At 41.4% G+C, this 15,706-nt stretch overlaps 1 protein-coding gene across 2 annotated transcripts in view; it reads left to right on the top strand.

Moving 5' to 3' along the window:
- Nucleotides 1–15,706, top strand: part of ctnnd2a (catenin (cadherin-associated protein), delta 2a) — a 227,030-nt gene that overhangs the window by 190,732 nt on the left and 20,592 nt on the right. For both annotated transcript variants that reach the window (XM_029457760.1, XM_029457761.1), the window contains 3 exons: nucleotides 425–598; nucleotides 2,914–3,064; nucleotides 14,976–15,225. In XM_029457760.1, coding sequence (XP_029313620.1) covers nucleotides 425–598; nucleotides 2,914–3,064; nucleotides 14,976–15,225 — 575 coding nt within the window. The remainder of the gene's footprint in view (nucleotides 1–424; nucleotides 599–2,913; nucleotides 3,065–14,975; nucleotides 15,226–15,706) is intronic.

The following is a 15,706-nucleotide window of genomic DNA, read 5'->3' as shown; positions in this document are numbered from 1 at the left end:
TCTCATATAGTCTCTGATTTCACTTGCATCTCTTTCCTTTCTATTTTTTGCCCTTTTCCCACCTCTCTCCACTCCATCAGCATGCTCTCCTACACAGCAGGATGACAGGGAGCGATTTACTCAATGTCTCTTTGATTTTTCTCAGGTCAGGGTGTACTGAGTGGACATGTAGTAATGCATGCACTTAGACACATGAGAGTACTCATCTACAGATTTCTTTCTTTTATGAATATTGCCGGTATGGAATCAGATTAATTCACAAAAGCAAATTGGAAGATCAGGCAAACTGAGTTAGCGGTGAGATCACAGAGAAAAACTTTAAAATGTCATCGCTGGAAAGGTTTTAGTGTTCACTCAACTCATCTCTTCATTAATAGAAGTTAACATAACAACAACATGTCCCACTCCGTCTGCTCGTTCACAGTGGGATGGCGTGGGTCCTTTCCCGGACACGGCGGAGCCCCCCAAAGGCGTTCAGATGCTGTGGCATCCCACCATCGTGAAGCCATACCTCACCCTGTTGTCTGAATGCTCCAACCCCGACACCCTGGAGGGAGCAGCCGGGGCTCTGCAGAACCTGGCCGCAGGCAGCTGGAAGGTAATGGCTGGCTTTGAAATATTTCCCAAACTCTTTGCCGTCTTAACTCTTCTCCTGAAACTTCTCTGTCTCAGGGGTAACATTGTATAACAATACTGTAAACCACCTTCAGGCTCTGGGGGTTTGACCTTGCAGTCCTTGTAGAGCACATAATCAAAGGAAACTGTAAATGTGTTAATACCCATTTAAGCATTATGAGCTTCTCCTTGCTCAGCCGTGCAGTGAATGCAGAACCCAAATAGGGCTTTTCCATTGACACGCCCGAGATAGACCATCTCCGGAGTTGAGCCACTGCACTTTTTTATATCAGGGAAATTTTACAGTTCTTAAATTAGCGGAGCTCTATTAGTGACTATTCTTCAATAAAAACAGGTTTAATGCAGGGATGAAGAGAACAAGCAGCAACCATTTTATTGAGGGCTTTTATTGTAAAGAATTTGTTGGAAAAGAAATGTGTTTATCCACCATCCTTTGACTACTAGTCTCACATACAGCCTGTAAGAGGGGCTTGTACAAATATTATTTGAACAAATAAATATCCATTGAAACATTAACAAAGGGTAACATATCAAGGACAAAAAGGCAGGTTGGTTGTGTGCAAATAACGATTTGTTTTCAACCCTCATCATCCGGTTAAAGTTCATTTCAGTCTTTATACAAATTCAAAGGCTGATTCAGTAAATGCCGCAGCGTACAGAAGAAAAGCATCTCAAAGACTTAATCAGTTGGAATAATGTTGTAATTACTCAGTACACCATCCTCCTGACTTTGAAATATCTCAAGCACAATCCCAATGTCTTTATGTGTTCTATAGTATGTCATATTGTTCAGCAGAAAAGCATTTGCTGTAATGATGTAAAGGCTCCGAGCCTGAACACACCAGGGAGTAGAGCCAGGGTTCAACAGCAGCTTGATGGAAAGAGCTAGATGGTAATAATGTATGAGTCACAGTCATATTAGAGAGTATTGGGAAAGGCAGCGTTAGCCTTGAGGGAGGTGTATATAAGGGTGAAAGGCACAAAGTGTTTGGGCTTAATCTTGAAATGACCTTGGTAAACTGCATCAGACATTGATGTATGTGGTCAAAAGGTCGTGTTCATTTTACTGTGTGTGTGAAAACTTTAACTGTAGAGGCAGACAGGGAAGCACTCTGTGGTTGAGAGGGATGTCTGTCGTCCTGTGAATGTGTGTGGGAAATTGTTTGTTTCTGATTTGGTGAGTATTTCCATCGCTAGTGGAATGAACAGAGGAACAGAGCCAGATGGAGATGGAAGAGGAGGCTCTAGAAAGGTAGAAGGAGGAAATGATGGGAGCAGGTGGTGTAAAGGAAATCACATGTTCTATTTTGGGGCCTTACTACGCGTGTGTGTGTGCGCGTGTGTGTGCGTGTGTGTGTGTGTGTGCGTGCGTGCTTTGTTGTGTATCCTCTAAGCGAGCTCCCTCTCCTGACTTTGAGAATAGAGCTGCTAACAGTTTTACAAAACACTCTCTTCACTAATATGATCAATTCCCTCAAAGTGTGAATTATTTCCTAAAATGAACCATAGTTTCCCCATTTTAGTCTTGAAGAAAAACAATCATGGGTTTTAACCTTAACATTCCCTGGAAATGTTTTTCTTTTAGCTTCATCCTTCACTTACTGATAGATGGATAGAAGGTCAAAGGGACATTCTTTTGCTCGGGTCAGTACCGCACTGACAATATATAGATAATAAATAGACGCCACAGTAGAAAACATGATTATATATATTCTTGGGTGCTGTCGAGCACATCTCCAGCACAAGGCAGCACCACTTGAGCCGTTAAGGGTCGAGTGGTCAATTTTAGCGTACCTTGATAGTTATTGAGGGAGGATGGAGTGGTCTCCAAGCTCCAAACTCTTCTCTCTGGATCATGCAGTTCCCCCTCTTACAGTATATCACTTACGAGTCGGTGTAATGCCTCAGCCTCTCTCGTAATGACCCTGAATATAACATCTCCCACTCGACCTCGCCCATTGTGCTTCATCCATCTCTTTTCCCTTTTTCCTAAAGCAACCAACTTTATTCACAATCTGTTGGTCTGTCAGGTTAAAGAAAGAAATAGTGACAATACGACAGTAGAACAATAAACATGTTTGGCCTCAGTGAGTTCCTCGTAAGGTGAAGCAAACAAGTGTCACTAGCAAGTAAGGGGGATGGTTTAGTTATTGTTGCCTTGCCCTGTCTTGTGTTTACCATGTGTGGACACAATTGTAATTGCTGTAGCCTAGTTTTTCACTATTGCCAGGCTACTATTCACACACTGCTATCTTCCCCGTTATTCCTCCCCGTCAGTGGTCGGTGTACATCCGGGCTGCTGTGCGTAAGGACAAAGGCCTTCCCATCCTGGTGGAGTTACTGAGGATAGACAACGACAAGGTGGTGTGTGCCGTGGCCACTGCTCTCAGAAACATGGCCCTGGACATCAGGAACAAGGAGCTAATTGGTGAGTACTCATAAACACTTTTTTAAAGAGATGATATTTGTTGGTGAGACATCACCTAGCCTGTTCACTGGCATTTTGAATCGCTTCAGTTGCATGTGTTTGGACACCTGCACTGTTATGCTCAGTTGCAGTTTCTGTTGTTTGTTTGGGAAGAGCAACCTGAAACCATCTCTAATTACATTCTGTGGTCTGTTCTTGTCAAGTTGTTCTCCTTTAGAGTATGCATGTCAAGCTTGTGTTGAAGGGATGTAACACAAGGGGAAAGAGCCTGTAGCCAGTTGCACCAATTAGAAGTAATTTAACACTAATGCCAGCCTGTAGTCACCTCATCGTAACATAGTATGATGACTCACCTGGCTCGGATCAAGTCTGTTTAATGAGCTGTAATTTTTAATGAGGCTTTACATGTGCTCATATGGTCTAAAATTAAAGTGCTCTGCAGCTGTCAAACATTACCATAGTGGTAGAAGTGTGACGGTTGTGTGTTTTCTTTTTGGTTGAAGTCATTTAAAACTCAAAATGAATTTGCAAAGACCAAGTTGTGTTTGTTGTGAGAAATGAAGCTAATAAGGAAAGACAATACAGAGGGTGAGTTAGGGAAATAAAGTGGGAGATAACCTGGGAGAAGATATGTCGTTAAAGGAGAAGGTCTGAAGAGAGAGGGAGAGGAATACTGTAGCAGAAGAGATGATCAAATCAAAGGCTTGCACTGAAAAGCACAGTGTGGTTGTGAGTTAGCCTCGGTCAGGCTAACCGACAGCATCACAGAGATCACTGGTTAACCTTTAATATTGTGTGTGTGTGTGTGTGTGTGTGTGTGTGTGTGTGTGTGTGTGTGTGTGTGTGTGTGTGTGTGTGTGTGTGTGACATCGCCCTTTTCTCTGGTATCTCTGATTATCTCGGCTTCCTGGTGGGCTCAGTGGTTTCTATAGCAACCCTGCTCCCCTCAGTCTCAGACGAGGGGCTTGTGGAGCCTCTCTGGATTTTGTCTGTGTTGTAAGAACGACGGGGAATGCCGCCGGCAAAGCTCAACGCGCCCATACTGCAATGGTCTCTCTGGCACAAAGCAGCAGATTACAGGATAATTGAAGCCTTCGCACAAAGACGCTTATCAGTCTGATTTGAATGGTGTTTGTTTATGTTTGTTCTTCTGTTTGTTTTTCTTTCTTCAATGCACCTGCAGATGTAACGGCAAGTCAGTTTAGTACACAATAAGGTGGTGGAGAAATCCTCACTGTTGCACTCGTTTTAGTTTTGTAAGATTAGCAAGGACCTTTGCAGCGTCCAGATATTACAGGAGGAAATCTGGCAGGAAAATATTGAAATGCACTTGATCAACCAGGAATAGTTTATGAATGTATAATATATTATAGGAATGGCTTTATTAAAAATAAGATTGAATGTGGTATTATTCCAGTGTCAGATGTTTTTACATTAAGTCTGACTGAATCATTTGCTCCTACATTCTCAAAATAAATGTTTCATATGAATACAGTTACTTTTGCTCTGGAAATCATTAAATTATTCTCCAATCTGATTAAAATATTAGAGATATTTATTGCTTCTTAAACAGAGAGAAATAAAGAGGATAATTATGGAAAGAAAGGTAGAAACTGTGATGAATTGGAGCTTTATAGAGAGACAAGAAGGCGTGACACACAGGCTAATTGGATAATGTCATTAATTGCAAATTCACAGAGAAAATAAATTCAAATTTGTTTGCATTTTTATTTGAATACACGCTTGATTTATTAATCTGCATGGTTTAAATCCTGCGTGTGATTAGCTCTCCCAGTGTTATTCCCAGATATTTAAGAGACACAGAGATAGGATGATGGAGGCAAATTAGGATTATATAATATAAAGAAAGATGATTAAGCGAGGTTGCAGATTATCATAGCGAGCGTGGCTGACACCAAACAGATACACCTGTGCAAGAAATGCAGTTAACATTATTATTAACTGTCTAATGTAGCGAATAGATAACTGTGACACAGGAAGTTATTGCTTTAATCCTCCAAAACCAAATGTAATAAAACATCCTTCAGCCATTTTAACATGAAGTGGCAGAAAGACTCCTAAACTGGCCCGTCCTTTATCAAGTGTCTATATACTTTACATCTAATGGTGTAAAAGCAAAATGGGCACTAAAACTATAATTTATTCCATTTTAAATTGCTTATTGCATCTAACAGTGGTAGTAACCTGGCTCTGTGTATCTAGCTATCAGTGATTACTTTTATATAATTAGGTCAAATTGATCAGAATGAGTGGAATAAATCATCAGATTACATTCGAAATCAGCCGTCACATCAACTTCTGTCGGTTATCGAGGCAGAAAGCAACAGTTAATGACACACAATGTCACAGAAACAGGTTTCAGAGATGAAAAGGGGAAAATGGAGAGAAGAGGAGCAAAGTGAGAGAGATCAGTCAGGGTTGAGCCTTTGCTCTTGGCAAGGTTTGATTTGATGCATGTCGACAGAAAAGAGGTAGAGGCCAGACATTCCTAAGAGACGAGCCCCATTCGGCCCGTGTTCACAAGCTTTCTTCCCCACAGTGACTTTAACCTCAAACAGTCAAACACCTTTTTCTTTACACCGTGCACTTCTGCAGAACAGTTCAACACCAAGCGACAAAGTGATTTCACGGAGCAGGTTGTTGGTCTTTGTCACATCAACGTTCCACCTAATTATAAGATCATTTTGCATGGCTAATCTCGAGTAAATCACCTCTTTCTAAAAATGAAAAAACAAATCTTTGTCTCTCAAAACTCATGTGATAGTGTGTCATAAGCTGTTAGTGCCGGTGTGTTTGGCAGCATCAGCGTGAGGGGATGGTAGTTTGCATGAGAGCTCAGCAGAGTGAGTGGAGATGGGAATCATCTTTCGCACACAATAACCTCAGTGTGTCAAATCCTCTGGAAAGTGCTGTTTGACTGGCTGGCAGCGAGACAAGCAGGAGGGAAGAAGCAAGAGAGGCACAAGGCTAGAGAAGGAAACAGGAACAGAGCAGCGAGAGACCAAGTCAGGGAGACTGATCAGGGGTGGAAGATGAAAAAGCCTCACCGCATATGTATGCTTATATTCCAATTCGTCTGTAATGTGATTTAGTGGCATATTGATGTCGCTGAGAATCATTCTTTTCATCTGTCAACGTTTTTGTCTCTCTCTTGATTTCACCTCCTTCATAGTTTTTGATTTGCATAATGTACTGTACGCCTGTGTAGCAATAAATGAGTCCCATTCAGCGCTACACCGTCTGTCAGCGCAATTCTTCCCCATTTACTTACAGATGGTAATTTGACACACATGAATTGGGAACAGCTCTAGAATGCCAAAAAGACACTGTAGATGTATTTTTTTCAAATGCAGTAGCCATCGACTAAAGGTTCCCGTAAACACATGCTGCGCTTGCAACCAAATCCAAGCCAAAGTCAGTGTTTAATGAGAAAATGATTAATGCGAAAAATCTGTATTAATTTACAGTTAATTAATTATTTAATGTTTTGTATGAAGTGACTGCTAAATCTAATTGAGTTTCTGGATTCTGCAGTAAGAGTTTAATTTAAATTCCAAACATGAAATCCTAATATGAAGTCCTACAGTATACTGGCGATTGCATTAAATATGTGATGTATAGTTATATAAAGTTGGATGTTTAAGTTTAACAAACTAGTCATACCTTATAAAAGTATATTGATTTAGATTATTTAAGTGGCTCAACGTTTTTAATCCTGCATCAATGATTAGATTTTTTAATTTAGACTTTTTAGCATTTTTTAATTAGGATATTTATGACATACACTGACAAGAAACTGTCTGAGCTTGACACAGAGACAGTTCAAAAAGGCATCAAGAAAATTGATCCAGTCACCTTCTAAATACCAGATTTGCTGGATACTAACATCAAACAAAGCTCTCCATGGTTTACTTGAAAGTGTCTCCACACCACCTCTTTCATCTGAACCAGGGGCCGTGTGTTTGGGTGCACGCCCAAGTTTGAGTATTAGATGTAGAAGCTCCTCAGTTCTGTTTGCATCACATCAAATGAAAACACCTTCAGACGGTTTATAACACTTTTTCTGATTGACGAGGACACCCTATAAATAACTCTTTTTTGGACTCTAGTAACAAACTCAGTTCTGACGATCACTTTTTCTGAAATGAAGAATGTTATTTTGTGGAATGTTAAAACCTCAAAGAAAGAAAATGGCTAGTCCACTTCCACTTTCTCTACATCAGCGGTTCTCATCGCGACCCCCCCTGAATAATCAGCGTCCCACCATTGCAAATGCATTGAAAGCTCATAAACTGTCACCTCCGTATGCAGGCAAGTGGTTTAATGTGTTCTGTTGTCTATGATTACTGTAAGCCCCACAGATAAGCCCGTGGGCGTTTGTGCTGTGAAATGAGTTTGTCTTAATTAGGGGTCGCTTGTGTAGGTGCGGCGCTGTCCATAGCACTGAAACCACGAGGCGGAGGAGATCGACAGACAGCACAGTTCTCAGTTGACCTGCTTGCTTTTCGTGGTTGTAAATAGAAAGTTTGTCCCTAAATCCATTTCCCCATCGTAGCAGTCCAGAGACAGAAGGGCAGTGAAGAGACAGTCGATGAGAGGGAGAGCCCTGCTGATTATGAGTGATTATTAATTATTATGCTCTGATTAGTAAATGTAATTACAATTCTTCGTTTGTGATGACAGTTTTGTTTGGTTTTGTTTACTTTGAACGGCCAGCACCTGGGCGTCGTCCAGTGTGCTCCGGGCACTCTGGATTTATGATGTGCACACACACTTTGTCTTATAAACATGACAAGACTGTATTATATCACTGGTGCAGGAGATGTATTGTGAAAGCCATTCCCCAGTCTGAAATATATTATTACGTTTGTTCTGCCGGCCCCCAGAAAAGATCTTATGAACCCGGGGCCTCCAGGTTGGGAACCACTGCTCTCCTTTCTTCTTCTCTTTCTCCCTCCGTCACCCCTTCTCCTCCTACTTCTTTGTCTTCTTCTCTTGTCACCACACCACTTATTGGCTTAAACCTCCAATCCGACTCTCCTCCCCTCATTTTCACTTCACAATGTTGTTCCCACCTTCTTGTCTTCAACATGAATAATATCCCTCCCTTTTCTCCATCTCGCTTTGTTTCCTTCTTTCTTTTCCTTCCTCCTCTCATCAGTTTATCCCACACCCGCCCATCCCTCTCCGTGTTGTTTCAGACATGAGCTCATAACGCCCATCCTTCCCTCTCTCGCAGTCTCTTGCTCTTTGTGTGTCTCGCGTTGATGACATCAGTGCTGGGGAGTGTTACTGTGGAAACCGAACTAGTGTTGCCACAGGGGTGTCACTAATTGCATGATTGCAAATGTGTGTGTCAGACAGTGTTATGAGCAGAAAACCTGCGTCAAGGCTTTAATCTAAACATTTTATTCACACACACACACACACACACACACACACACACACACACACACACACACACACATATGGATATTCTAGCACCAAATATTGTTAGATGGCCAGAGAATGACCATTTTGTGTTTTCCTCCCCGACGCCAATGTTTACAGTCACCAGACTGCATTGTGTTGAGCTTAACCAACTTTGGAAGACTAGTGATCTAAAGACCGAGTGGCCGTGTCCACACACTCTCTGTCCCTGTTGCATCGATGGTTTATGACATTTCTGTGTCGCCTTCGGAATGACTCTCTTGTGTGTGAAGGTCTGGCGTCACCACACTTTGTCTCTGACTTTCTCCGTCCTCTACTCCACTGTGCCACACTGGGTGCATGACAGACAGAAACATAGAAATGGAGAACAATAAAAAGAAATGGCGACGGGGAATGAAAGGGCTGTCATGCGATGATATTTTTCTGGTCTAACAGCTGTCCCTCCAGGATCTGACTTATGTTCAGGTGATCCGTGCACAGACACGTAAAGTTTTTCACCGTTTCTTTTCCTTTTCTTTGAAATGACTTTTCAAAATTCAAAATTGTTCCCTCGTGATTTTATTCAAGGAAATTTGTCCACCTGTAATGACCTAACTGATCATCATTGTGTAGATGTACAGTGTAACTTCATCTAACCATCACAATGGGAATTCTCTGTAAGTGTGTGTGTGAGATAACACCGGGCCAATGAACTTATGGATAGAGAGTGTGTGTGTGTGTGTGTGTGTGTGTGTGTGTGTGTGTGTGTGTGTGTGTGTGTGTGTGTGTGTGTGTGTGCGTCTATATGTCTTCCCATGCAGGCATCTTCTTATTGTCAGTCTTTAATGAAGCCACGAGTTTCTCGCAGGAGGAAAAGCCTTTCCGTTCTCTCTCACTATCGCTCCCTCCTCTGCCGTTCACACTGTGAACCTGTCACCCACAGACATCAAAGCAACACAGAGGGCGAGATATAACTGCTGTGAAAAGCACCAAACACAAGAAGACAGAATATTTTTTGCGACGGCATGCCGCTTTTCAATTTACATCCATTTCTGACCTGCTTAAACCTGCTGTGTTACATCTGTTAGCACTCTCCTCTCCTCTGCATTTCTTTTTATTTATTCATTAAAATATGTATTTATCTATTCATAAATTAAAAGGAATACATTGTAGTCTTTGGAGGTCATTCATATCTGTTTTGACCTGATAGGGATGCGAGGATGTTGATCATTGGTACTGTATGTGCATGTGTGTGTGTGTGTGTGTCTGTGTGTGTGTGTGTGTGTGTGTGTCTGTGTGTGTGTGTGTGTGTGAGTGATTAATATTTTCACTTCTTTTTGGCTGCTTGCCAAACGAGCCCATAATCCAGAACTCATTAGAATACTGTATTGTTTTATGATTTGGATTATAGTAAGGGGGAAATATGTCAAACTGGTGCCAATAACCCCCCCCCCCCCCCTCCTGCCTCCCTGTGTGTGAGAGTATCTCCAGGGTGTGTGTGTTGATAGAATTCTATACTCAGTTTGAACTCTCAAAGGCCGACATCCAAAGACCATAACTTTTATGTTTTCAATAAAGAAATATTCCCACAGAACAGAACCCAATTTTGCTTTGAATCTGGCGCCCCCTGTTGACGAGGTGATGTACTGCTTATTAAACACACCGGGGAAATAGAAAGGCACTGACTTTGCCTTTTGTCAATGAATATCTTATTCGCCGCTGTGGCACCTTGTGATTATAGCACAGTACAAATGTAGCTGATGTTGAATCAACTCATCAGGGTAACATCATTTTAAACTGAGTGCTTCACATGTTAACAGAAAGATATTGTGCACACAGAATATTCACCTGAATATACCTGTGAAGTCTAAAGTGGTCAGATTAGTCCTTTAAGGCAGCAGTGACAGCAGTTTCTTTTCTCACAAATCAAAACAGTGTCTGAATTACCGAATGATTGTCTAGTATTATGGTGCTAAACTTCCATTGTACAATAACATGGCTTTCATTCAGCCTAAAACATACTCAGAACCCAGGAAGGCTTTAGAAACGTAAGAGCCAGAATATTTTGGGAACCAGTAAGAGTACAGAAGCCCACTTCAGGGACCCGATCCCAGTCACTGATAACTGTATAAAGCATCTTTTATTCTCAGACAGTCATTTCATCTTCCCCCACATCTCCCTGAGACAATTACCTCCAATTTTACTTCAATAACACTCTCCCTTCTCCATCAGTAAACAATCAAATCCCTCTATTGTTGAGGGTAATTGGATCTCTTTAAATCAAATCAGCCATTATGGCCCTGATGAAGCACGCCCTGCTCAGCGGGAGTTAGAGGCACATGAGGGAATGCAGCACAGGAATACATTACCACCTCTGCCTCCCAGGTGAAGATGGCTATATTGGAGGAGCTGTGTAATACAGGTTTATTAGACTGTGCAGTGATCAGCACAGGGCTTGTTTCTCTCCTTGAGGACATGTTCCAGGTGTAGCTCACATTTCAGGGGAGATAGCGCTCCAAAACGCAGAGGTGCTGTCTGTGAGAGTGTAAGTCTGTTAAGGAAAGGGAGTCAACGCTCATAAAAAGTCCATTTTAATTTGCTCAACAAATCTTTTATTTCTCTCCTTCCTGCATGACTACCTCTGATTACTGTGAGGTTACACGAGTTCTTACACAAGGTTCCTGGCATTGACACATAGCCTGGCTGGTAGTTGCATGTACAGTTTGCTGATTGAATATACTTTTTAAACAGCTGTACTCATCCTCACACGTTCAGATCACTCATTTGTCAACTAAATACCTTAAACTCCAACGGCGCCTTGAGAGATAAATTGTATATTTAGTAGTAATTTAAAAAACGTCTTCATCAGGGTAATGAGAGCATCTAAAGATTTAGCTTTTAAGATGTGTTGAATTTTGCATCGATGTTAGGAAAGTGCAGCAATTCTTATTAATGTATAATTGATCATTACGCTTCTTGCTCTGGGTATCATAGTGTCTGGATGTAGTAAAGAGGCCGGATTTTATTTCACTGGAGTGATGAGCACAGCGTTGCTTTAGTTTAGTTAAGTTAAGTCTTTGCTTTAATTCTGTATCTGGTATTAATATTTGTTCTACGATAAAAACCCCAAGAGACAAAATGACATTGCAAAGTCAAGATTAAAAAGTGTCTTACAAAAACATCTTAGATCAAAACAAACGAAGAAATAAAACCAAACAAACAACAAGGAAGTCAGATAATGAGCCATGTGTATGTTCAGCTGAGATGTGCATTGCTGCATGTTTGTGTAATGGTGAGGTGTGTGTGAGGCTTTCTGTCGTGCTTGCAGTCAGTGATTATCAGGAGGCAGTGTCCTCCTCTAACAAGGTGCGTTAATAAAAGGGTTGGAAATAACAAGGGCCTCTCTGTTTGATTCTTCAGCTTTTAAGGCGTTTCACATTGTATTTGTCTCAGCTTACGCTCATGTGTATGTAGTTTAAATGTTTCTCTGTCCTTCAGTCATCCCCCCGTTCCTCTCTCCTCTCTCTCAAACATGGGTGCCTACTATGCTGTTTCCCCCTCCTCCTTTAATGTCATCTTCTCTGTCACACACTCGCCCCCTGTGGGACGAATGTGATGACGTTGCAGAGACTGATAGGGATATGCATGCACACACCTGTGCGTGTGCGTGTGTGTGTGTGTTTAAACACACATATGCATGCGTGTGAGCATATTTTAGGAAAGTGCGGACAGCAGTCGATCAGAGCATCTCTCTATAAGCAGAACATACTTTCAGATAAACACATACACGTGGATATGCCTCTAATCACTGTAACTTATTGTGTGTATACTCTTCACCTTGCTTTTGTTGTAACTTAATTCCCTGCAGTCAGTCGGTTAATAAACTAGTCACTCACTGTATCACTCAGTCAGTTAATCAATTAATTGTCAGTCATTCATGCAGTAAATTATCTGGCAGCCAGTCAGTAAATTAGTCGTGCAGTCAGTCAGTGAATAATTCAGTCACTCACTCAGAAATTAGACAGATCATTAAATCAAGAAAGAAAGTAAATGAATCAGCCAGTAAATCGTCAGGAATTTCTGATTCAAGTCAGTCAAATAATGAGTCTCCCTCTGCAGCTTAATTTTATCAAAAGACAATAACCGCTTAACCTCTGCTCAGCCTGCCAGCCTGAGATAACACCGGGCCAATTAACTTATGGATAGAGAGTGTGTGTGTGTGTGTGTGTGTGTGTGTGTGTGTGTGTGTGTGTGTGTGTGTGTGTGTGTGTGTGTGTGTGTGTGTGTGTGTGTGTGTGTGTGTTTGTTTGTCTCCTGTTACTTCATGAAGGTTGATCGTGTCATCTGATTTTCCTGCTCTGTTTATTGGTTTGCAGCTCAGATCACTTCCACTTATTAGAAGTAATATGAGCGAGGGATTTAGCACCAGCCTGTAAGGCTCCTTGGATATCACAGTGATGGATTGGTCTGGGAAAGTGGGACATTTTAGAATAATAATAATAATAATAATAATAATAATAATACATTATACTTACACTTATTACACTAAGAAAAGAGTGAATGAAGAAAAGAATGAAGTTAAGAAGGGGAGATTCTAGGCTCATGTGTTTGTTCTGATTTGCATTCTACAAGTGAAGGAATAAACACATACCCCACAAGGAGGTGTTGTTCTTATGTCACTAAGACATTCAAAGTAGCACCCTGGGATGCAGAAGATTAAACCTCTGAGTGGCAGTTTGGTTGTTTTGTAGTGTTGCTGTGAAAATGAGTTGTTATTTCACAACAAAAGAAACACTCACTTATTACATCCTCTCCACTGCCAGAGAGGATGCAATGTCCACCTGCAGATGATACCACAGTGGATGCAACACTTACAGAAGCCTTTCCTGTTTGTATCTACTTTATCTGATCCAGTATTTCTGTGCAGGTCTTGCATTTGTGAGATTTACGCAGTGACAGTGATTCACAGTGAGCAGCTCTTCAGTGCTGCGTGCACACACACTGACATGCCCTCACACTGTTTTAAACGGCATGCTTTGTCACATCCAGCAACAAGTCACAGAGATGACAGATTCATTCATGTGGAGATGCACTTGTGATTGAAGTGTACCTTTTGAATATGCATCAGGGTAAGAAGGCTCGTCCTCGTGGTTCTATCGAGTGGATTGCGTTAAAAACAATAACCACATTGTACATTATTCAACGATCGCCTCTGCATCCAAATTGATGGTTCTTTACCTGGAACATGACCTGCGGGTTTCTTCCCGGGGGGCTCAAGATGATTCAAGTGTAATCGACAGGTTTTATGACGGTCAAGGCATTTCTTACCTGTTGCCTGCGCTCATGTTTGATGAATCTCCACACACTAGCCAGTCTGCACAATTTCTTCTTTCCTCTCATCTCTTCAATTCCTCTCCTGTCTTACATTCTTCCACTCATCACCTATTTGCTCTGATCTCTCCTTAATTGGCACCTGTCCTCACTCATCTTCATATCCGGGGATCTCCCTCTCATGGGGAACTCTCTCATCTAAGTTGAGGAGTTGACTCAGAAACACTGCAGGAAATAACATTCAACTGTTTCCTGATTACAGAAAATGTGAGGATTCACAGTGCAATAATTGGAACATTTAAAAATAAATATTGGTATTTAAACTACTCTTATCTAAACTAAAACAATCTATATTAACTAAGACCTTACTGTGTTGGTGAGCTCTGATTACATCAAGGTGTTTCTTTCCCTCATCTTCCATAATCTCCTCTTTTAAATCCTCTCTCACGCCACTTTGTCTTAAAGTCCCCTTCACGTCAAATGTTATAGCTTCCATTTTCTCCACCGTCTCTCTTCCTATCTGACAGCATCTCCTGCACTTCTTAATGACTCTATTCTGTTGCTTCGATCTCTCCAATAACCCATTCTTTGAATGTCAAATTATTTATTTTCCTTCATATGCCAACCTTTTCACTAAAATACCAGGAGTCGCCGCGTATATTGGATTCTCAGTATGTCTGGATTAGTGTGTGTGCGTCAGAGGATTTGCAGTGTGCCCCCTCAAACTAAAGATTTATGGAGTTATCCAAACCACTCACTAGCTGGACGAGACGTTTGCTTTAAAAAAATAGTAGAAGGGCAATTTTACTTTCATGTCATAGAGGCTTTGAAGTATCTTTAAAGTACATTGATGGGTTTTTATATCATGCAGTCATCCTTTATCACGCTTAATATACAGGCTTGTCTAAAGCCATCCCTTTGCGTGGGAATGTGAACTATTTTAGAAAATATAAACCCTCACTTATTGTTTTTTACTGTAATTGGAAATATGTTTATGTTGTCAAAGCTCAGTCCAGTCGCCTCTAAGTTCTTCCATTGAAAAACCGTTCATGATGTTTCCTACTAAATGTGTATACGGGAGGATGTGCAGAGGCTACACCTTTACTCATTTTAGTTTTTCCCTTTCTTTCATTTTCTCCCCACACACCAGGTAAATATGCCATGAGAGATTTGATCCATCGGTTACCTGGCAGTAGTAGCAGCAGCAACAACAACGGCACCAGCAGTGGGACCTCCGGGACCCCAGGACCTCCCAGCAAAGCCATGTCAGACGATACGGTTACCGCTATCTGCTGCGCACTGCACGAAGTCATCACCAAGAACATGGAGAACGCTAAAGCCCTGCGTGACGCTGGTGGCATCGAAAAACTCATCGGCATAGCCCGCAGCAAAGGAGACAAGTGAGTAGGCCAAAGTTTTGAGGCAATAACACAACATTGGGTTATATTTAACTACACCAGTACAATTAATTATGTGTTTGATAGTTTTCAGGTTAGACAGCAGGAATTAATTCTAGATAGGTTGTGCGTCAATGCAGAGGCATTTCTCCAAAGGACAGCACGACATATTTCGCATCCATTGGCGAGTTTTGCAGGTTTGAGGAGGCTGAACGTTGCGACTACTTGATTGGATGCTGTTGAAAGACCTTTTATCCTACAGGGAGGAAGTGAATCTGTATAACCTTTGGTGGGGTACGATGGTTTAGGGTCTGCACACTAAAACACCTTTTTTCCTTCAAGCACAAGGAGGAAAACATACAAACACATCAAATCCTGACATTTTCAAGTTACATTTTGTTTGAAATATCTATCACTACAGTGTTAGTGGCTGAGCTACAGTAGAACCACAGAGTTCATCCGTACGACTTAACATCTACTTGAA

The sequence above is a fragment of the Cottoperca gobio genome, chromosome 20 (genome assembly GCF_900634415.1).
Source record: "Cottoperca gobio chromosome 20, fCotGob3.1, whole genome shotgun sequence".
Lineage (NCBI taxonomy): Eukaryota > Metazoa > Chordata > Actinopteri > Perciformes > Bovichtidae > Cottoperca > Cottoperca gobio.
The sequence above is the reverse complement of the archived record's forward strand: the minus strand, read 5'-3'. Positions and strand labels throughout refer to the sequence as shown.